This window comes from Bubalus bubalis, chromosome 16 (assembly GCF_019923935.1).
Source record: "Bubalus bubalis isolate 160015118507 breed Murrah chromosome 16, NDDB_SH_1, whole genome shotgun sequence".
Classification (NCBI taxonomy): Eukaryota; Metazoa; Chordata; class Mammalia; order Artiodactyla; family Bovidae; genus Bubalus; species Bubalus bubalis.
The window spans coordinates 2,484,779-2,508,817 of NC_059172.1; the positions used below are offsets into that span (position 1 = coordinate 2,484,779).

The 24,039-nt window shown below is 39.0% G+C and overlaps 1 protein-coding gene and 1 pseudogene across 1 annotated transcript; one reads left to right on the plus strand and one right to left on the minus strand.

The window, feature by feature from the left end:
• Positions 1-10,921: 10,921 nt before the first annotated feature.
• Positions 10,922-12,059, minus strand: LOC102412469 (annotated as a pseudogene).
• A 10,497-nt stretch (positions 12,060-22,556) lies between these two features.
• LOC112579402 (olfactory receptor 5B3-like) lies at positions 22,557-23,504 on the plus strand. Its single transcript, XM_025265835.3, has one exon. It carries the CDS (start codon positions 22,560-22,562, stop codon positions 23,502-23,504), a length of 945 nt encoding a protein of 314 aa, XP_025121620.3. The 5' UTR covers positions 22,557-22,559.
• The last annotated feature ends 535 nt before the right edge of the window (positions 23,505-24,039 follow it).

The following is a 24,039-nucleotide window of genomic DNA, read 5'->3' on the forward strand; positions in this document are numbered from 1 at the left end:
AAAGCCAAGTGTGCCTTAGGAAGCATCACTATGAACAAGGCTAGTGGAGGTGATGGAATTCCAGCTGAGCTATTAAAAATCCTAAAAGATGATGCTGTGAAAGTGCTGCACTCAGTATGCCAGTAAATCTGGAAAACTTAGCAGTGGCCACAGAACTGGAAAGGGTCAGTTTTCATTCCAGTCCCAAAGAAAGGCAATGCCAAAGAATGTTCAAACTACCACACAATTGCACTCATTTCACACACTAGCAAAGCAATTCTCAAAATTGTCCAAGCTAGGCTTCAACAGTACATGATCTGATAACTCCCAGATGCTCAAGATGGATTTAGAAAAAGCAGACAAACCAGAGATCAAATTGCCAACATCCACTGGATCACAGAAAAAGCAAGAGGATTCCAGAAAAACATCTATTTATTCTTCATTGACTATGCTAAAGCTTTTGACTCTGTGAATCCTAACAAACTAATGAAAACTTTTCAAGAGATGGGAATTCCAGACCACCATACCAGCCTTCTGAGAAATCTATATACAGGTCAAGAAGCAAAAATTAGAACAATGGACTGGTTCCAAATTGGGAAAGGAGTACGTCAAGGCTGTATATTTTTACCGTGCTTATTTAACTTATGTGCAGAGTACATCACGGGAAATGCTTGGCTGAATTAAGCACAAGCTGGAATAAAGATCGCCGGGAAAATATTAGTAACCTCACATATGCAGATAACACCACCTTTATGGCAGAAAGAGAAGAGGAACTAAAGAGCCCCTTGATGAAGTTAAAACAGAAGAGTGAAAAAGTTGGCTTAAAACTCAACATTCAAAAAACTAAGATCATGGCATGCGGTTCCATCACTTCAAGGCAAACAGGTGGGGAAACAATGGAAACAATGACAGACTTTATTTTCTTGGGATCCAAAATCACTGCGGATGGTGACTGCAGCCATGAAATAAAAAAAATGCTTGCTCCTTGGAAGAAAAGTTATGACCAACCTAGAAATTATATTAAAAAGTGGAGACGTCACTTTGCTAACACAGATCTATCTAGTCAAAGCTATGGCTTTTTCAGTAGTCATGTATGGATGTGAGAATTGAACCATAAAGAAGGCAGTCAAAGCTATGGCTTTTTCAGTAGTCATGTATGGATGTGAGAATTGAACCATAAAGAAGGCTGAGCACTGAAGAATTGATGCTTTTGAACTGTGGTGTTGGATAAGACTCTTGAGAGTCCCTTGGACTGCAAGGAGATCAAACCAGTCAATCTTAATGGAAATCAACCCTGAATATTCATTGGAAGAACTGATGTTGAAGCTGAAACTCCAATACTTGGGCCACCTGATGCAAAGAACTGACTCATTGGAAAAGACGCCAATGGGGAAAGATTGAAGGTAGGAGGAGAGGGAAGGCAGAGGATGAGATGGTAGAATGACATCACTGACTGGATGGACATGAGTTTGAGTAAACTCCAGGAGATGGTGAAGGACAGAGAAGACTGGCATGCTGCAGTCCATGGGGTTGCAAAGAGTCAGACACGACTGAGTGACAACCCCCTTCAGCTTAAGTGATTTCCAGGGAATTTAAAAAAGATGTGTGTGTGTGTGTTTGTCACTCAGTCATGTTTGATTCTATGTGACCCCATGGACTATAGCCCACCAGGATCCTCTGTCCATGGGATTCTCCAGGAAAGAATACTGGAGTGGGTTGCCATTCTCTTCTCTTGGGGATCTTCCCACTCCAGGGATTGAACTTGGGTACCCTGCATTGCAGGTGGTCTCTTTACCATCTGAGCCACCAAGGAGCTGCATTTAAAAATACAGTGCTCTTTTCATTTGCTCACATTATTTTTCTCTTTTTCCCCTCTTTGCGAGCGCCCTAAATTAAAATCTAAGACATTCAAAAATTACTACATATATGGAGACATTGGTAAGTGACCACAATTACCCAGGAAAAGTTCAGAAAAGATCTGAGAAGACCTTAAGTTTACATTCTAGGCTGATTGTTGGCATCCTACAACAATAAAAAAGCAAAAACAAGAAACAAATGCAATAACAGAAAGCATCAAACCCTAGGGAAAGAAGAGAATCTTATGTCCAGAATTGTAGATTAAATTGCTTAGTTTTAAACAGTAACAACAACAAATCACTTGGCAAACAAACAAACAAGAAAGTCTGTCCGATTCAAAGGGAAAAAAAATAAACAGAAACTGTCTCTGAAAAAGACCTGATTTTAGACTACTAAACAAAAGCATTAAAACAGTTGTCTTTAAAATGCTCAAAGAACTGAAGGAAGATGTGCAAAAAGTCAAGAAAACAACATGTGAACAAAATGGAAATCTCAATAAAGAGATAGAAAACCTAACAGTAGAAGCTATCCCTGAGGAAAACCAGATGTTACTCTAACAAGAAAAAATTTAAATTAGATAACACAAATCTGGTCAAAGAACTAAAGGATACCAAGTCTGAAAATTCAAAGGAAAATGTGAGAACAATGTCTCACCAAACAGAGAACATCAATATAAATATACAAATTATTTCAAAAACCAAATAGAAATTTTAAGTTGAAAATAAATGAAATATAAAATTTACCAAAGTTGATTAGTAACAAATTTAAGCTGAAAGAATAAAAAATTAAAGAGTTTTAAGATAACCAGTCTGAGGAACAAAAATTCAAAAGTAATGAAAATTAAACAGTCTCCGAGACAAACAGGATGCTATCAAGAGTACCAATATATGTATAATGGGGGATCTTAAAAGAAGAGAGAAACTGCAAACAGGATATTTGAAGAAGTGATGCCCAAAATGTTCTCAAGTCTGAGGAAAGAATGAAATATAAATAGATTCAGATATTTTAGCAAAGTGAGACTTAAAATATTACTGACAAAATTATTAACATATTTATAACATTACATATAATTTGTTGTTGCTTTAAGAATCCACCTACAATGCAGGCGACCCCGGCTCATTTTCTGGGTCGGGAAGAGCCCCTAGAGAAGGGATAGGCTACCCATTGCAGTATTCTTGGGCTTCCCTGGTGGCTCAGTTGATAAAAAAAAATCCACCTGCAATGTGGGAGACCTGGGTTTGATCCCTGGGTTGGGAAGATTCCCTGGAGGAGGGTATGGCAATGCATTCCAGTGTTCTTGCCTGGAGAATCCCCATGGACAGAGGAACCTGGCAGGCTGCAGTCCAGGGGGTTGCAAAGAGTTGGACACGACGGAGCAACTACGCATAGCACATCACATTGTAATTCTTGGTGCTTAAAAGCTTTAAATCAAACATTATATATTTAAGTCCATTAAAGTATGCCTTTAACTCTCCCTATCATATTAATCATTCTTTTTTTTCTTCTTACAAGATTACATTGCTTTACACGGGCATTTATTTTCCTAACTAAATTTCCATCTTAATAAATCATCTAAAAGGAATATATTTTACATGATAATTTTAATTGAGGAAACATGTAAAGCATGGAAACAAATGTAGTTTTAGGCCTGCCCACCCAACACTGTGGGAGCAGGCACACACAGTCTGGCTGTACTGCAGCAGCCAGGCCTTGGCTGATAGGGAGCCCTGCAGTGACATGGACTAGGCTTTTGTTTATTTCTTAGGTTTTATTTGTTTATTTCTTAGGTTTTATTTCTATAAAAAATAAAACTACTCTAAGAGGAACAAGATGGCAGAGGAGTAGGTGGATGTGGAATACATATCTCTTCACAGATACATCAGGAATACACCTTCAGACACAGAAGTGCATGCAGAATGCCAGCTGAGAGAAGACAGGAGTAGCTGACCAGCAGAAAAGAATATATAGACCCACACAAAACTCGAGATCAAGCCCTGAGCCTTTGGAGTAGGAGCACTGACTCCAAGACCCTAGACTACCAGAGAACTAACCCTAGGGTGTATCAAATAGTGAGAACTCATACAAAAGAAACCACTGGAATACAAGACCCAACATCACCCAACCACCAATAACAGCCTGCAAAGGACACTTCATCTAAACAACAAACAAAACAAAAATACAAACCCAATCATCAGCAGACAGGATTACTACCTCACTGAGCCTTGCTCATCAGAGGAAAAACAAACAAATAAACAAACAAAGTGAAAGTGAAGTCACTCAGTCATGTCCGACTCTTTGCGACCCCGTGGACTCAGCCTATAAGAAGCTTACAAACCACTGGACCAACTTTAGAGGGCAGAAACCAAAAGGAAGACAGAATTCAGTCTTGAAGCATGGGAAAAGGAGACCTCAAATACAATAAGTTAAAAAAAAAATAAGAAAAGGCAGAGAAATGCTACACAAATGAAGGAACAAACTAGAAACATAGAAGTCCAAATAAATGAAGAGGAAATAGGCAAACGGCCTGAAAAAGAATTCAGAATAATGATAGTAAAGATGATCAAAAACCTTGAAAGCAAAATGGAGAAAATGCAACAATCAATTAACAAAGACCTAGAAGAATTAAAGAATAAACATTCAGAGACAAACAACAAAATTACTGAAATTAAAAAGTCCTCTAGAAGGAATCAACAGCAGAATATCTGAAGCAGAGTGAATCAGTGAGCTGGAAGATAAAATGGTGGAAATAACTTCTGAAGAGCAGAATAAAGTAAAAAGAATGAAAAGAACTGAGGATGGTCTCAGAGACATCTGGGACAATATAAAACACACCAACATTCGAATTATAGGGGTCCCAGAAGTAGAAGAGAAAAAGAAAGGATATGAGAAAATTTTGAAGAGATTATAGTTGAAAATTTCCCCAACATGGAAAAGGAAATAGTCAATCAAGTCCAAGAGGCACAAAGAGTCCCATGCAGGATAAATTTAAGGAGAAACACACCGAGACACGTACATAGTCAAACTAACAAAGACTAAACACAAAGAAAGAATATTAAAAGCAGCAAGGGAGAAGCAACAAGTAACATACAAGGGAAGCCCCATATGCTTAACAGCTGATCTTTCAGCAGAAGCTCTGCAGGCCAGAAGGGAACGGCAGGATATATTTAAAGTACTGAAAAGGAAAAATTTACAACCAAGATTACTGTACCTGGCAAGGATCTCATTCAAAATTGATGGAGAAATAAAAAGGTTTTCAGACAAGCAAAAGTTAAGAGAATTCAGTACCACCAAACCAGCTTCAAAACAAATGTTAAAAGGACCTATATAGTTAATAAATACAAGAGAATAAAAAAGATCTACAAAGTTAACCCCAAACAATTAATAAAACTGCAATAAGAACATATATATCAATAATTACTTTAAATGTAAATGGATTAAATGCCCCAACTAAAAGGCACAGACTGGTTGATGGATACAAAAACAAGACCCATATATATGCTGTCTACAAGAAACCCACTTCAGACCTCAAGATACATATAGACTGAAAGTGAGAGGATGGAAAAATATACTGCATGCAAATGGGAAGCAAAAGAAAACTGGAGTAGCAATCCTCGTATCAGACAAAATAGACCTTAAAATAAAGACTACTAGAGATAAGGAAGGACATTGCATAATGATCAAGGGATCAATCCAAGAGGAAGACATAACAATTGTAAATATCTATGCACCCAACATAGGAATACTTCAGTACATAAGACAAACACTAACAGACATAAAAGGAGAGATTAACAGTAGCACAATAATAGTAGGAGACTTTAACACCCACTCACACCATGGACACATCATCAAAACAGAAAATTAATAAGGAAACCCAAGTCTTAAATAATACATTAGATGAGATGTATCTCATTGATATCTTCAGGACATTCCACCCAAATGCAGAAGAATATACCTTCTTCTCAAGTGCACATGGAACATTCTCCAGGATAGACCACATCTTGAGTCGCAAATCAAGCCTCAGTAAATTTAAGAAAATTGAAATCATATCAAGCATATTCTCCAACCACAATGCTATGAGACTAGATATCAATTACAAGGAAAAAAACTGTAAGAAACACAAACACATGTAGATTAAGCAACACACTTCTAAATAACCAACAGGTTACTGAAGAAATCAAAAGGGAAATCAAAAAATGTCTAGAAACAAATGACAATGAAAACATGACAACTCAAAATTTATGGGATGCAGCAAAAGCAGTCCTAAGAGGGAAATCTATAGCAATACAATCCGACTTCAAGAAACAAGAAAAACATTGAATAGACAGCCTAATATTACACCTAAAACAACTGGAAAAAGAAGAACAAAAAAACCCCAAAATTAATATAAGGAAAGAAACCATAAAGATCAGAGCAGAACTAAGTGGAAAAGAAATGAAAGAAATAATAGTAAAGATTAATAAAACTAAAAGCTGGTTCTTTGAGAAGGTAAACAAAATTGACAAACCTTTAGCTAAACTCATCAAGAGAAAAAGACAGAAGAATCAAATCAACAAAATTAGAAATGAAAAAGGAGTGGTTACAACAGACAATGCAGAAATACAAAGGATTATGTGAGACTATTATGAACAACTCTATGGCAATAAAATGGATAACCTGGAAGAAATGGACAGATTTTTAGAAAAGTTAAATCTTCCAAGACTGAACCAGGAAGAAATAGAAATTATGAACAACCCAATTACAAGCACTGAAATTGAAGCTGTGATCAAAAATCTCCCCAAAAAACAAAAGCCCAGAACCAGATGGCTTCACAGGAGAATTCTATCAAACATTTATAGAAGAGCTACTGCCTATCCTTCTAAAACTCTTTCAAAAAATTGCAAAGGAAGGAACACTTCCGAACGCATTCTACGAGGCCACCCTGATACCAAAACCAGACAAAGACAACACTAAAAAAGAAAACTACAGGCCAAATTCACTGATGAACATAGATGCAAAAATCCTCAATAAAATTTTAGCAAACAGAATTCAGCAACACATCAAAAAGCTCATACACCATGATCAAGTTGGGTTTATTCCAGGAATACAAGGATTCTTCAATATACAGAAATCAATCAATGTGATACACCATATCAACAAATTGAAAGACAAAAACCATGTGATCATCTCAATAGATGCAGAAAAAGCCTTTGACAAAATTCAGCACCCATTTATGACTAAAACTTTTCCAAAAATGGGCATAGAAGGAACCTACCTCAACATAGTAAATGCCATATATGATAAGCCTACAGCAAACATTATTCTTAATGGTGAAAAACTGAAAGCATTCCCCCTAAGATCAAGAACAAGACAAGAGCGTCCACTTTCACCACTATTATTCAACATAGTTCTGGAAGTTCTAGCTACAGCTATCAGAGAAGAAAAATAAAGGAATCCAGATTGGAAAAAAAGAAGTAAAGCTCTCACTGTTTGCAGATGTACATAGAAAGCCCTAAAGATAGTATCAGAAAACTACTAGAGCTAATCAGTGAATTTAGCAAACTTGCAGGATACAGAATCAATGCACAGAAATCACTTGCATTTCTATATACTAACAATGAAAAATCCGAAAGAGAAATTAAGGAATCAATCCCATTCACCATTACAACAAAAAGAATTAAATATCTTGGAATAAACTCACCTAAGGAGACAAAAGAACTGTACACAGAAAATTATAAGACACTGATGAAAGAAATCAAAGATGACATAAACAGATGGAGAGATATTCCATGTTCCTGGATAAGAAGAATCAATATTGTGAAAATGACTATACTACCAAATGCAACCTACAGATTCAATGTGATCCCTATCAAATTACCAATGGCATTTTTCACAGATCTAGAACAAAAAAATTCACAATTTATATGGAAACATAAAAGACACCAAATAGCCAAAGCAGTCTTGAGAAAGAAGAATGGAACTGAAGGAGTCAACCTTCCTGACTTCAGATTATACTACAAAGCTGCAGTCATCAAGACCACATGGTACTGGCACAAAAACAGAAATATAAACCAAGAGAACAAGATAGAAAGTCCAGAAATAAGCCCATGCACCTACAGGTACCTTATTTTTCACAAAGGAGGCAGGAATATACAATGGAGCAAAGACAGCCTCTTCAATAAATGGTTCTGGGAAAACTGGACAGCTACATGTAAAAGAATGAAATTAGAACACTTCCTAACAACATACACAAAGATAAACTCAAAATGGATTAAAGATTTAAGTGAAAGACCAGAAACTATAAAATCCTTAGATGAAGCCATAAGCAGAACTCTCAATGACATAAATCAAAGCAAGATCCTCTATGACCCACCTCTTAGAGTAATGGAAATAAAAACAAAGGTAAACAAGTGGGAAGTGATTAAATTTAAAAACTTTTGCATAGCAAAGGAAACTGCAAACAAGGTGAAAAGACAATCCTCAGAATGGGAGAAAATGACACCGAATGAAACAACTAACAAAGGATTAATTTCCAAAATATACAAGCAGCTTATATAACTCAATACCAGAAAAACAAACAACCCAATCAAAAAGTGGGAAAAAGACCTAAACAGACATTTCTCCAAAGAAGACATACAGATGGCTAACAAACACTTGAAAAAAATGCTCAACATCGCTCATTATTAGAGAAATGCAAATCAAAACCACAGTGGTATATCACCTCACATCAGTCAGAATGGCCATCATCAAAAAGTCTACAAACAACAAATGCTGGAGAAAGTGTGGAGAAAAGGGAACACTCTTGCACTGTTAGTGGGAATGTAAACTGATACCACCATTATGGAAGATGATATGGAGATGCCTTTAAAAACTAAGAATAACACCACCATATGACCCAGCAATCCTACTCCTAGGCATATATCCTGAGGAAACCAGGGTTGAAAAAGACACATGTATTCCATTGTTCATTGCAGCACTATTAACAATAGCTAGAATATGGAAGCAACCTAGATGTCCATCGACACATGAATTGATAAAGATGTTGTGGTACATATACAAAATGGAATATTACTCAGCCATAAAAAGGAACACATGTGAGTCAGTTCTGATGAAGTGGATGAACCTAGAACCTATTATACAGAGTGAATTGAGTCAGAAAGAGAAAGGTAAACATCACATTACAATGCACATATATGGAATCTAGGAAAATGGTTCTGAGGAATTTATTTACAGGGCAGCAATGGAGAAACAGACATAGAGAATAGACTTACGGACATGGGGAGAGGGGAGGAGAGAGTGAGATGTATGGAAAGAGCAACATGGAAACTTACATTACCATATGTAAAATAGATAGCCAATGGGAATTTGCTGTATGGCTCAGGAAACTCACAGGGGTTCTGTATTAACCTAGAGGGGTGAGATGGGGAGGGAGATGGGAGGGAGGTACAAAAGGGAGGGGATATATGTGTACCTATGGCTGATTCATGTTGAGTTTGACAGAAAACAACAAAATTCTGTAAAGCAATTATCCTTCAATAAAAATATAAATTAAAAAGAAAAGAAATTTTATTAAAAACAAGAACAAACAAAAAGGCAATAAGAAAGCAATACTCAGATCTTTGGAACTATTTTCATAAAGGTTAATTTTTTTTAATATAAAACCACAATAAGGTACCATTTCACGCCAGTCAGAATGGCTGCTATCCAAAAGTCTATAAGCAATAAATGCTGGAGAGGGTGTGGAGAAAAGGGGACCCTCTTACACTGTTGGTGGGAATGCAAACCAGTACAGCCACTATGGAGAACAGTGTGGAGATGCCTTAAAAAATTGGAAATAGAACTGCCATAAGACCCAGCAATCCCACTTCTGGGCTTTCACACTGAGGAAACCAGAATTAAAGAGACACGTGTACCCCAATGTTCATCGCCGCTCTGTTTACAATAGCCAGGACATGGAAGCAACCTAGATGTCCATTGGCAGATGAATGGATAAGAACGCTTTGGTACATATACACAATCGAGTATTACTCAGCCATTAAAAAGAATACATTTGAATCAATTCTAATGAGGTGGATGAAACTGGAGCTATTATACAGAGTGAAGTAAGCCAGAAAGAAAAACACCAATACAGTGTACTAACGCATATATATGGAATTTAGAAAGATGGTAATGATAACCCCGTGTGAGAGACAGCAAAAGAGACACAGATGTACAGAACAGTCTTTTGGACTCTGTGGGAGAGGGCGAGGGTGGGATGATTTGGGAGAATGACATTGAAATATGTGTATTATCCTATGTGAAATGTCACCAGTCTAGGTTCGATGCATGATACAGGATGTTCGGGGCTGGTGCACTGGGATGACCCAGAGGGATGGTATAGGGAGGGAGGTGGGAGGGGGTTTCAGGATGGGGAACACATGTACACCTGTGGTGGATTCATGTCAATGTATGGCAAAACCAATACAATATTGTAAAGTAAAAAAAAAAAAAAAAAGAAAGAAAGAAAAAATAAATAAATAAAATAGAATTTAGAAAAAAAAAAACAACAACAAATATAAAACCTGCTGCATTTTCATATGTGAAAGGACAAGGTGAAATATAATTTTAAAAAACTAAATAGATAATATTTATATACATTATATATACTAACATAGTCTATTTCCATAAGTCAAAATATTTATATTAACACTATATTCTCGGACACCAAAATATAGTTCTACATACTATAATGGTAGATCTACCTCATGTCTGTGTTAAGTTTTTCCATCTGTAGTTGTTTGGGTTTCATGAGTTTCTCGTGAGTGACATGCATGTGTGCATATGCTAACATAGGCATGTAAATGTACATGTTCTTGTGAGAGTGTGGGTGAACATGCTTATTAAGATGAATTTTTGTAACATGAACTCCATGTTCATGAGTGATTTTTCTTAACCTATTACTCCTAGGTCTGATTTTTTTTTTTTTTTTTTAAGATTTTGGGTTTGTAGACTTAATCAACAGTTGGAGAAACTACTATAAGAAATTAGAAAATTGGAAATAAAGAGTTACATATTTTTCTCAGATGAATCCCAAGTGGATGGACAGTGCCTTACTGTAAATTGAAGGTTTTTAAAGTATGAATCCTAGAGAAGACTTTGCCTTCCGCACCGCCGTCTTAAAGGCACTCTTGACCTCCTTGTTCCTCAGGCTGTAGACCAGTGGATTCAGCATGGGGATGACCATGGCGTAGAACACGGACGCCGTTCTGTCTGCGCTCATGGAGTGGCTGGAGCTGGGCTGTAAGTACATGAATATGACGGTCCCGTAGAAGATGGAGACAGCAGTGAGGTGGGAAGCACAGGTGGAGAAGGCCTTCTGGCGTCCTTCGGAAGAGCGCATCCTCAGAATGGTGATAAATATAGACAGGTAGGAGATGAAGATGACGAGGACAGAAAAAAGAGCATTGAAACCCACCACAAAGAAAATAACCATCTCACTGACGTAGTTGTCTGAGCATGAGAGAGCCAGCAGAGGAGGAGCGTCACAAAAGAAGTGATTGACCGCGCTGGACCTACAGAAGGAGAGCCTGAAACGTTCCCAGTGTGGACGGCGGCGTTCAGGAGCCACAGAAGTAGCAGCCTACGAGCAGACGTGCGCACGCTCTGGTCCTCATGGCCGTGGTGTAGCGCAGGGGGTCGCACAGGCGGCATAGCGGTCATAAGCCATTGCGGCCAAGAGGAAGCTTTCTACGGTGATAAAGGCTACGAAGAAGAAGAAATGGGTGACACAAGCCTCGTAGGAAATGGTTTTGTCTCCTGTGAGGAATCCAGCCATCACTTTGGGAGTGACAGCTGAGGAGTAACCCAAGTCCACCAGCGCGAGTTGGCTGAGAAAGAAGTACATGGGCGTGTGGAGACGAGAGTCCAGCAGGATCAGCTCGGTCATGCCCAGGTGCCCAACCAGGGTGAGGAGGTAGATGGGAGAGAAAGTGATGAAGAGCAGGATCTGCACTTCCGAGTCATCGGATAACCCCACGGGGAGGAACTCAGTCACCTCTGTAGTGTTTTCCATGGAGATCAACTGGGAATTGTGAGGCTGCTCTGTAGCAATGGGAAAATAGAATGAAAATAATAAATGAAAGGAAGGCTCCATTGAAATCAATTATCATGATCACTCTGTGCTTTATTTCAGCATTAAAATAACTTGTTCCCAGGAGTTTTTAGATTTAAAGCCTGACCACAACAGCTAAATTATAAGTTATTTAAAGGTCATAGAGTATCCCGGTTAAAAGGATTTGGAGGTAATGCATCCCAACCTCCTAACTTCATTTGTCACTCAGTTGTGTCCAACTCTTTGTGACCCCATGAACATTAGCCCACCAGGCTCCTCTGTCCATGGGATTCTCCAGGCAAGAATACTGGAGTGGGTTGCCATTTCCTTCTCCATCTTAACTCTATAGAAGACTGAATTAAGGTAAAGACAAGAAAAGAAAGAATTTATGCTATTTCATCAGATTGGTTGCTAACTAGAACAGCTCTGGCTCCCAATTCAAAGTTTCCAAAACAAAAACAAAAATTATTCTTTAAACTAAACTAAACTTAGTAAAATAAATATGAAATTGGATTAATTTTACTTCAGCTTACTTTTTTTGGCTTTCCATTGTGTCAAGAACAGTGTTGTATATAGCCTAAAATGTTCTCACTATACTGTACAATAAATAGGGTATATAATTTACCCCATAGTAGAAAACAGTAGAAATTCATGCCCAGGGAATAAAGACATCTATAAAATAACAGTTTTTAACTTTTACTAAATTCATGCAGCTTTTAACTTCTGCATTCAAATGTTCCTGATCTGGATTCATGTTATAGCCATATTAAAAGATGCAACTTCCAGCATCACCATGTACAGAACTGATGAACTTCTTTTCTGGTGGCATGCAACATCACTTGGCTGTCAATTATCCCATCAATTTTTCCCAGCAGCCAACTAGGTTGGTAACGCAAACTCAAACTATGTCAGTTGCTAGATATTATAATTCAAACAGCGGGTTTGATCTATCTGTATTGGAGAGGTGGATGACCTAAGATATGACTTGCCAATAAGGGTGAAATCAAAGGACTGATAACATCATTCATGTCATTTGTTTTCCCTGCAAATTCCTTCTACTATATGATTTTAAATATGGTGGCCTGGGATAGACTCATTCACAAAAATGAGAGTTTTTAGCAAATGCCTGAACAGAGTAGGGGAGCAGGCCTTGAGTATACGTGGGGGAAGAGCACAGCCCAGGCAATGAAAATGAAAATGTTCGTCACTCAGTTCTGTCCCTCTCTTTGCAACCCCAAGGACTGCAGTCTGTCAGGCTCCTCTGTCCATGGAATTCTCCAGGCAAGAGTCCTGGAGTGGGGACGTTCTCCAAGGGATCTTCCCAATCCAGGGATCAAACCTGGGTCTCCTGCATTGCAGGCAGATTCTTTACCTGCTGAGCCACAAAGGAAGCCCATAACCCAGGCAGAGGAAACAGCAAATACATGGCACTGGGATTTAAACATGACAAGATTGTTCCAGGAACAGCAAGAAAACCAATAAGGCTGCAGTTGGAAGATGAGAGAAGTACAGCAGTGTGAAGCAAAAAAGACTTCACACACTACTTTAAGTTATTAAACTTTTATTCTGAAAGAGATTGGAAAGCATCATAGGATTTGAACCCAAAGTGACCTAATCTGAATTCTTTGAACAGAATCACTCTGGTAGGTCTGTAGGTACTTGTATTTAGCAAGATAAAGATGAAAGTTGCAAAAGAAATTATAGGTTATTATATTATTCCAGGTAAGAGAAGATGATTGTTTAGACCAAGGTCGTAGTGAGAGAGATAATAAAAAGTTGTTCAATTTTGGATATATTTCAAAAATAGAGCTGACTGGATTTACTGATACATTGCATATTGATGGTAGAGAGAGGGGTCAATACTGACTCCTGTTTTTGAATAGTGATACAAAGAATGGTGGGAAAGGAGCAGATACTTGGGACAAAGAGAAAAAGAAATCATCATTAAGTTTGAGATTCCTTTTGGCCATCCAAGTAAAAGTATTGCATCAACAGCTCTGATACAGAAGTCTGGAGCTCAGAAGAGATGGCCAGATACCTCAGTTTAGTTCAGTTCAGTCACTCAGTTGTGTCCGAGTCTTTGTGACCCCATGGTCTGCAGCACGCCAGGCTTCCCTGTCCACCACCAACTCCCAGAGTTTGCTCAAGCTCATGTCCATTGAGTCGGTGATGCCATCCAACCATTTCATCCTCTGTCATCGCCTTCTCCTCCTAGAGAGAGAAAGTCTCAAATTAGATTAATTTTAACTTTCTTAGGCTTCCCTGGAGAAGGCAATGGCAACGCACTCCAGTACTCTTGCCTGGAAAATCCCATGGACGGAGGAGCCTGGTGGGCTGCAGTCCATGGGGTCGCAAAGAGTCGGACACGACTGAGTGACTTCACTTTCACTTTTCACTTTCATGCATTGGAGAAGGAAATGGCAACCCACTTCAGTGTTCTTGACTGGAGAATCCCAGGGATGGCGGAGCCTGGTGGGCTCCCCATCTATGGGGTCGCACAGACTCAGACACAGGTGAAGCAACTTAGCAGCAGCAGGCTTCCCTAGTGGTTCAGTTGGTAAAGAATCCACCTGCAATACAGGAGATCTCCTGCAATGCCAAAGACTTGGGTTTGAATCCTGGGTTAGGAAAATCCCCTGGAGAAGGAAATGGCAACCCAACTCCTGTATTCTTGCCTGGAAATGCCTTGGACAGAGGAACCTGGTGGGCTACAAACCATTGTGTCACAAGAGTCGGACACAACTTAGCAGCTAAACCACCACCATGAACTCTCTTGGAAATTTCTGATGGCTCAGCATACATATGTAATATTAAATCCAACACATTAAAACACCAAAGGTGCTTCCCTGGTGAGTCAGTGGTAAAAAAAAAAAAAACAAAAAAAAAACTGCCTGTCAGTGCAGGAGACATGAGTTTAATCCCTGACCCAGAAAGAGCCCACATGTTGCTGAGCAGCTAAGCCCATGTACCCCAACTGCTGAGCCTGTGCTCTAGAACCTGGGAGCCACGATACTGAGCCCGCATGACACAGTAGTGGAGCCACAGCCCCTAGAGCACACGCTCTGCAGCAGGAGACGCCAGCTCAGTGAGAAGCCCTTGAACTGCAGCTGGAGTAGCCCCTGCTCACCACAGCTGGACAAAGCCCGCACAGCGACGAAGACCCAGCACAGCCAAGGGTAAATAAATAAATAAAAGTTCTTAAAAGTAGCAAAGAAAGCGTTTAGACAGACCAATACTAGATTGCTCATAAGGTCTAAAAAATAAAGAGATTTAGTAGCAAAGGGAATATTGGAGAGGAGGTTACTGCCTCCTGAGATAGCTGACCTGTCCCAGGACATAGAGAGATTTTTGGTTACACAAGGGAGGTAGAGAACTTTTGAAGGAAAAGTTAAGCATGTATTGGGTTATCCTGGTAGTTGACTGTAAATTCCAGAGTAGAATGATATCAGAAGTTGAGCAGGAGTGGAGCTGGGATCAGTAAAGGAGAGATACAGAGATGTGTGGGCATGATTTCATAGGAGTTGAGGGCTGATATGACAACCCTGAGCTTCGTGCTGAGTGACAGCAATGAATGTAACAGTAAGGTGAGTCCTCTGGTCTCAAGGTAAAAATAGGGGTTGGAAGGTAATTAAACAGGTGAGGGTCATGACCGAAGCATGAAGATTTCTGGGCAAAGGTCACTCCTGAGGTTAGTGGTATGAGAGTCATTTATACAGAGCAGGGTGACTAGGATATCCTGTTGATTCCTTAAATACTGCTCACTTGAGTAATAGTGTAGATACAAATTTCTCAAATCCTGGAAACAAAATTTGTTCTAGGAATCAATATAAAACTCCCCACCCACTTTCTCCTCCACATGAGAAGTCTTAGGTTTTAGTACAACATTCTCCTGGAGGAAAAATAAAGATAAAGCTTGTTAGTCAAGATAACTACTATGATCACGTTCCCTAAAAGGGAAAATTGAGATTGGAATAGTTTAAATAACTTGTTCAAAGTCAAGCAAGCTTATACTTGGCCAAGCAGAGACTCAAGGTCTTCCTGTGCTTTACTCAGTGTCCCATGATAAATATACTTTGTAAATATATAGATATAAATATATAAAACATACAACATAAATATATAGAAGTTCTAATAGGACCTCTATAGTGTTTAGGCAAAAAACTTTCAATTGTATAAAACAGATAAAAGAAATATTCAGAGAACTTAAGCCCCAGCTCTGAATAAATCAAGGGATAAATGGCTTCCTTAATACATTTTCTTGACTATGTCTATTTATGCAAATTTATGCACTTTCATCCAGTTGATTTGTAGGCTTACCTGACTGCCTGAACAATGCAACATGCAAATCCAGTACCTTCATACGTGAGTTGACCTCAAATCAGAAACTCAGCTAATGAAAGCAAGTAAACATTCTGTTGTGATGCTTTTCTTTAGTGTTTGACCAAAAGGTTTAAAGTTCCCTAGCTGCAGAAAGAAACTGGAGGGAAAAAAAGTGGTTTTAGCCTTGGAAGCAGTGAACAAGAGTTCTACTCCTGGGTCTGGTCCTCACTCTTCCTAAATAAGTCACTTAACCTCTTTGAGCTCCAGTATCTTTATCTATAAAGTAGAAATAATAAAAAGGCAGTCCCAACGACATCTTGCCTGAGGACTACTGCTACGATAAGAAAATCCCTACAATACTTCATACTTGGTAAGGGGTGGTCATCACAGTCATGGTCATTATCAGTGTTATTTAGGACTGTTCTTCCCTGGACGTTGTTACTGCTCCTAGCAATATCACAACTGGGGGGAAGGTCATCGTTGCTACGTCGTTGTTGCTACTGGACAACTATTAACACACATCAAAAGAAAAACAAATGGCCAAAGTAACTCTGATTCTTGGGCTGCACTTTCTAATATGAGGACAATTAGAGTCATGTGGGAACCAGGAGGGAGTTTTGTAGACATGGAATTCTCAGAGGACAAATACCCTAAGAGGGCTATAATTCTTGTTATCTCACCTAACTAGGGAACACGTGATTGACCTGTCTAAGGGGATTCAGCTCTGCCTGTCGAGGGAGATCGTGAGTGTATGTTCACTATTTGCAGTAATTCTCTTTGCTGTTGTTTATCAGTTGCAAAGCCGTGTCTGACAGTTTATGACACCATGGCTGCAGAATGCCAGGCTTTCTGGAGTTTGCTCAAACTCATGTCCATTGAGCTGGTGATGCCATCCAACCATCTCATCCTCTGTCACCCCCTTCTCCTCCTGTCCTCAATTCTTTCTGATATTGCACTAATTCAACCACAGCATGACCTCCAGAGCTGCAATTTGACATAAATATTGGGGGACAGAGACACAGGCTCTGTCATTAAATAAGACATAGTGGACCCATGGAATTAACAGTTCACTTAATTCACCTTAAATGCTTGTACAATGAGAAGAAATATCAGCTCATTAAACTGTTTACCAATCCCAGATGGATATAAACTATAACTGTGAGACATGGGACTATATACCCATGCAAAATTAAATCATTCTTGCATATACGATGCTTAAACTTGGTGAAGAAGATAGGCATCAAACAAGGAAATAACCTAAGCCTATGAATATATATAGAAAAACATATATTTATATAGCCTATATAATTTTGTGTATATGTATATATATGTAACATTATGTATAGGATAAGCAAGTAATTGTACATGGAAAAATAAAAGAGACAAGAAGAAATCTGACTGGACAGAATGCTTTCTAAGGGAATATTAACATGTCAGCCAGGCCTAAAAATGACAAAGAACCAGTGTGGGGAAAATCATTCCATGGGAAAAAAAAAGCATGGGATCACAGTTCCAAATTTCAAGTAAATTGCCAGAATGTAAAAGAAGGCAATGTTGCTGCAGCATAGGTAGCAAGGCCTCTTCCTCAGCACTTTACATTTCAACATCCTCCCAGAATAAAACCCTGACGCATTCCCTAAGTGAAAGCTGGCGTCAGGATTACTGGCCTGCACCGCCGCACTGTGGCGGATGGCGTAAAGGAAAGCACTGCCATCGTCCTGCCAGAAGCAATGAATCTGGGATTCACACTTAGCTTGAAACTGGAAACTATTTGTTCTCACTAACCTGGGAATCTGTATCATCTGGAGAAAAGTCATCACTATGCCTTAAAGAGTATCCATCATGTCAAAAAATCATAGCAAGTAGTTTTAAGAACCCATAATAATATTAGTACTCTGCTGTGTGAGCCGAGGGTGAATGGGAAATCTCTCTACCTCCTGCTAAATACAGCTCTGAACCTAAAATTGTCCTTTAAAACATCTATTAAAAAATTAAGCTATTGGTACATTGATAAAAGGGCTTCCCTGTTGGCTCAGCAGTAAAGAATTCAACTGCAAAGCAGGAGAAGCAGGTTCAATCCCTCGGTCAGGAAGATCCCCTCAAGAAGGAAATGGTAACCCACTCCAGTATTTTTGCCTGGGAAATTTCATGGATAGAGGAGCCTAGCAGGCTACAGTCCGTGGGGTTGCAAGAGTCAGACGCAGCTTAGCGACTTAACAACACATTGGTAAAAATCAAGTTACATCATTACCTCTAGGGCACATATTTGACATAACCATGGGAGTATAGAGACACAGGCTCTAACATTAAACAAGCAAAATGAATCCCAAACTTACTGCAACCCCTCATTCCTTACATCTTTACACCACTGTTAAGAATTATCCATTCATTCAACTATTTCTTGATCCCAAGTGAGTATCAGCCACAGTTTGGAGTCTAAGAAGACATATTCATTCAAAACTCCAATATTAGTCTTACTAGTCTGCTGTACTTGAGTTTAGTGGAGAAGACAAACATGAAGCAAACACACAAATAAGAATATAGTTTAAATGGAAAATGTGTCCATATGACAGTGAACAGTAAAATTCTACTGTGAACTGAATGGTCAGAATATTTTCTCAGGAGAACCAACAGCTCAGCCAGTGCCTGAAGGGTAATTAAAAGCAGTGAGGCAGAGATTGCCCAAGAAAAGAGAAAAGTTATGGTAAGGCCCCGCGTTGTCAAAGAAGTCGGCAGAATCTAAGGAGGACGGAGTGGCTGCTGCACAGTTAACCTGTTCCTTGGCAGTTTCTTTTCATTGCTTTTTTTCCAGAACAAAATATGTATACAACATTTTTTTAATTTCGGTGTCAGGGTAATGCTGCAATGAGACAGAGATTAAGAATGAGATTGGAAGTATTTATTTCTCTTCAATTTTTTGGAGTAGTTAGAGAAAGATATTTAACTCTATTTAAATGTTTAGTAGAAAAAAATAAAATAAAATAAATGTTTAGTAGAATTCATCTGTAATGCTCTCTGGTCCTGGACTTCGGTCTGATGGGAATGTTTTTTTATTATTATTCATTCAATTTCATTACTAGTGATCAGTCTTTTCAGATTTTCTATTTCTTCCTGATTCAGTCTTAGAATATTGTATGTTTCTTGGAATTTTTCACGTCTTCCAGGTTGATGGATTTTTTGACATATAATTGTTGGTAGTAATCTTTTGTGGATCCTTTGGATTTGTGTGTTGTCTCTTGTAACGTTCTTTCATTTCTGATTTCATTTATTTGGGCCCTTTATTTTTCTTAATGAGTCCTGCTAAAGGTTTATCAATTTTGTTTATCTTTCTGAAGAACCAGCTTTTATTTTCACTGATATTTTCTGTTATTTTTTTAGTCTTTATTTACCTTGCTCTGATCTTATTTCCTCCCTTCTACTAATTTGGGCTTTATTTGTTCTTTCTCTAGTTCCTTGAGGTATAAACTAAGATTATCTTTCTGAGATTTTTCTTTGTGTCCTGAGGTAGGCCTGTATTGTTATAAATTTTCCCCTTAGAACTGCTTTTGCTGCATCCTGTAGATTTTAGAACATTGTGTTTCCATTTCCACTTCTCGCAAGGCATTTTTTTATGTCCTGTCTAGTTTCCCTGTTGGTTCACTGGTTATTTAGAAGCTCATTGCTTATCTTCTATGTGTTAATGTTTTTTTTTCTGGTTTCTTTCACAGCCACAGTGGCATGACACTAGAAGCTACTTACAAGAAGAGGCTATGAGGGGAGCTAGGTCAGAGATAGGGTTGACCACAGAGAAGTTTAGGAAAATTTATAATGAGTAATTGTGGACACGACTTGGCAAATCAACAACAACACGTTAGCAACAAGAATTGTGGTAGTGGCTACGTGACTCTACGTTTGACCAAAGTCTTAAAACCATAAACTGAAACGTATGCATATTACTGTTTGTAAGTTATACATCAATTTTAAGTGGGGGCTCTAACAAGAAATATAACAAGTAATACCAACAAATGTATTGACCCTCAAAATACCCAGCTTAGCCCCACAGGAAGTCACATCGCTTCCTCCTTTGGAAAGTAGGATGATGAGCTGTAGACGCCCTCTTGCTCTCCCAGGAGGTCATCCCTGGAGAGATGGATGTCTCTGTAATTCCCTGCTGGTTCTCACGCATTAGTCTCTGAAATCCCACCCTGGTTCCAGTCAACATCATTTCAGGGGAGCAGACTGCACGCTGAGCCCCTGTTACCACCATTTATTAATCTGCATGTTAATAAATGCGGGTTGTTAGTCTGGCGGGTCCTCAACTGACCTAAGGATTGGCTGTGAGCCTTCAGTCATCAGGGAAAATACCCCAAGGTAAAAATTATACTGTTGCTGCTGCTGCTAAGTCACTTCAGTCGTGTCCGACTCTGTGTGACCCCATAGACGGCAGCCCACCAGGCTCCCCCGTCCCTGGGATTCTCCAGGCAAGAACACTGGAGTGGGTTGCCATTTCCTTCTCCAATTCGTGAAAGTGAAAAGTGAAAGTGAAGTCGCTCAGTCATGCCCGACTCTTAGCGACCCCATGGACTGCAGCCTACCAGGCTCCTCCATCCATGGGATTTTCCAGGCAAGAGTACTGGAGTGGGGTGCCATTGCATTCTCCGAAAAATTATACTAAGCAACCTTAAAATAATAACCTCTTAGTGTTTTATAGACCTTCCTTTATTTGCCATTTACAGAGGCAATTTTGTGAATTCTATGGGAGAAGTAATTTAATTGTATTTATTTTACAAACAGGGAGGACATACGTGGCTCCTCCAAGGGCACAGAAAGAATGCATGGTAGATTCAGAACCTGACCACACACTAGTGTTCTTCCCCTCATCTTCCCTCCCTTAAAGACCTTGGAACATTTCTACCACTGCCTGAGAGACGACTTCTCTAACAGCATTTATGCATTATTTCATGGCTAAATTTCTGACTTCAAACTTACTATTCAGGATTAACTGTCCTATTTTGTCAAGGAGTAAGGTAAGTATCCATAGTCCATATATACATTTAAATTTAAAATATTTAAAACAAAAAGATTGCCAACAAAATAGATCTACAAACTAAAGGTAACCCACAAACTGTGAGCTTTCAACCCTCTACATCTGTGATTCAACTATTGGATAAACAGTAATAAGAAAAAAAGAAGAGAAGGAGACTATTTCAACTTAAGCTGATATACAAGTTAAAAAAAAATTAAGCCAAAGAATGGCTCACGTGGACTGACCAGAGCAGACAATTATACAGGCAGAGCATGAACAGAAGGTGATATACTGGAAAGCACCAAAAAATTGAAAGGACCTAAGTGGTGTGTGAGCAAAAAGCAAAATGAAGAGGAGGTTACAAGGACTCAAAACTCATCCTCACCTGGAGCCCTGCATACCATCATCCACCTTTCTCAAACCAGCATAGAAAACCACTATTCATGTTTAATAGTAATAGTACCTTCTTCAGACTGTGCTGAACACTCAGCTTTTTGCCCATTGTTTTTCATGTATTATCTAACTTAATTCTCAAAATAACACCTTGAGTTAAGTCTCCTTACTATCTTAATTTTTCAGTTGGAGAACAACTGGTTCAGGAATGTCAGTTGATGACCAAAGACTCAGGCTGTTAACTTGGGCTCTTCTCAGAGTCGAAACTCTCCACCTAATGCCATGTCTTCCTTTGAGAATTGCCTCTGCTGGCTGTACACGCCCCTATACTCCTCTAGTTACCCCACTACATACACTATGCATCTAAGTCTCAGTTACTTCTCTGTGCAACCTCTAACACTGAGTTTGGACCAATGAAGACAATAAATAATTTAAACAGAGCTAAATTCAGTTTAATTTAAATTTAGTAAAGACACATCAAACTTGAGAAATGCTTTATCTGAGCACAGAATTTGACTTGCCAATGAGTATTTGTGGAAATACAAATTACTCATCCTCTTGTGTCTACAAGGGCCTTGGCATATAAACAGCAAAGAAATGTGTGAATTTAATAGGCTAGGAAAAAGCTGAACTGTCAGAGTTATTAATTCCAAAATGATCGTGTTTTGACATATCTGAAATAATTAAAAACTGGAGAGATGATTCATTACGATCCCTCATTCAATCGTTTAGAATTCTAGATGAATAATACACTAAATTTCACTCTTAAGTCCATGCTTTAGATGTGGAGAATCTTGAAGCACGTATCATTTCTGTAACAAAAAAACGTTCATGAGATATAAACATTTCAGTTTCGCTGTTACTGCAATCTTAGCTAAATTTGACGCTCTGTTCCTTTGTTTCTCTTTGCTCTGGACATCTGATTCTTAAGTAACCCGGATGGAGAACACGACCGAAGTGACACAGTTCATTCTCCTAGGACTAACCAGCACTAGAAATCTGCAAGTTCCCCTCTTTATAATATTCGTTCTCATTTACTTGGTCAATGTGGTTGGAAACGTGGGCATCATCCTGCTGGTGCTCCTGGACTCGCATCTCCACACGCCCATGTACTTTTTCCTCAGTAACCTGTCTCTGGTGGACTTTGGTTACTCCACAGCTGTCATTCCCACAGTCCTGGCTGGATTCCTGAAAGGCCACGGGGTCATCTCCTATAATGTGTGTGCTGCTCAGATGTTCTTCTTTGCAGCCTTTGCCACTATGGAAAATTTCCTCTTGGCAGCAATGGCCTATGACCGCTATGCAGCAGTGTGCACGCCCCTCCATTACAACGCAACTATGACGACAAGCATGTGTGCTGGTCTGTCCACAGGCCCCTGTGCCTGTGGCTTCCTGAATGCCTCCATCCATGTTGGAATCACCTTCAGTCTCTCTTTCTGTGGGTCCAATGTGGTCCACCACTTTTTCTGTGATGTTCCAGCAGTCATGGTTCTCTCTTGCTCAGATAGGTATGTTGGTGAGATGGTTCTTGTTTATGTAGCCAGTTTCAACATCTTCTTTGCTCTCCTGGTTATCTTAATATCCTACATATTCATATTTATCACCATTCTGAAGATGCACGCCTCTGCAAGATACCAGAAGGCTTTATCCACCTGTGCCTCCCACCTCACAGCAGTCTCCATCTTCTATAGTACGGTTATCACGATGTACTTACAGCCCAGCTCCAGTCATTCCATGGACACTGACAAAATTGCATCTGTGTTCTATACCATGATCATCCCCATGCTGAACCCTTTGGTCTATAGTTTGAGGAACAAGGAGGTCAAGAGTGCTTTCAAGAAGATGATTGCAAAGGCAAGATTGTCTCTAAGATTGTCATTTTAACATTTTAGAATACATAATGATCCAGTTTTACTCTGCTCACATTTTTCCCATTCACTGAGTCACATGCAGAAATTAAGTGCTGAATAACACCCTTATTTTTTTCTAAAGTATATTGTCTAGAATAAGGAAACGTGTTCAGAAATCTAACAACTAAATGAGGATGGCCAAAGAGAAGCATAAAATATTGTGGTTCTGCTTGTCAAAAAGCTGGTTAAGGACATTAACATGTTCAACATGCATTTTACCTGCCGCAGGCCCTAGGGCACACAGGCAAAGCAGGAAGACAAGCCAGCCGTGGACAGAAGGGCGCACCTGTGGCCTTAGACACACACTCGTAGGAGAAGAAAAGTAGTGCGAGATAGATGGAGAGGGTTTGTTTTTATTAAAAATAATGAGAATAGTGAGTTAGTGGATTAAAATATAAATTTATATCTAATATGACTTTCCTTAGCTGAATATCTGTTCTAAAAGTCTTCGTCTGAGAAAAAAATAATAAACTTTTGATGAAACTATGTGCTTATTTTGTTGGCATAGT

Coding starts and splice junctions, on each gene's coding strand:
- LOC112579402 (XM_025265835.3), top strand. CDS start 22,560: ATGGAGAACACGACCGAAGTGACACAGTTCATTCTCCTAGGACTAACC.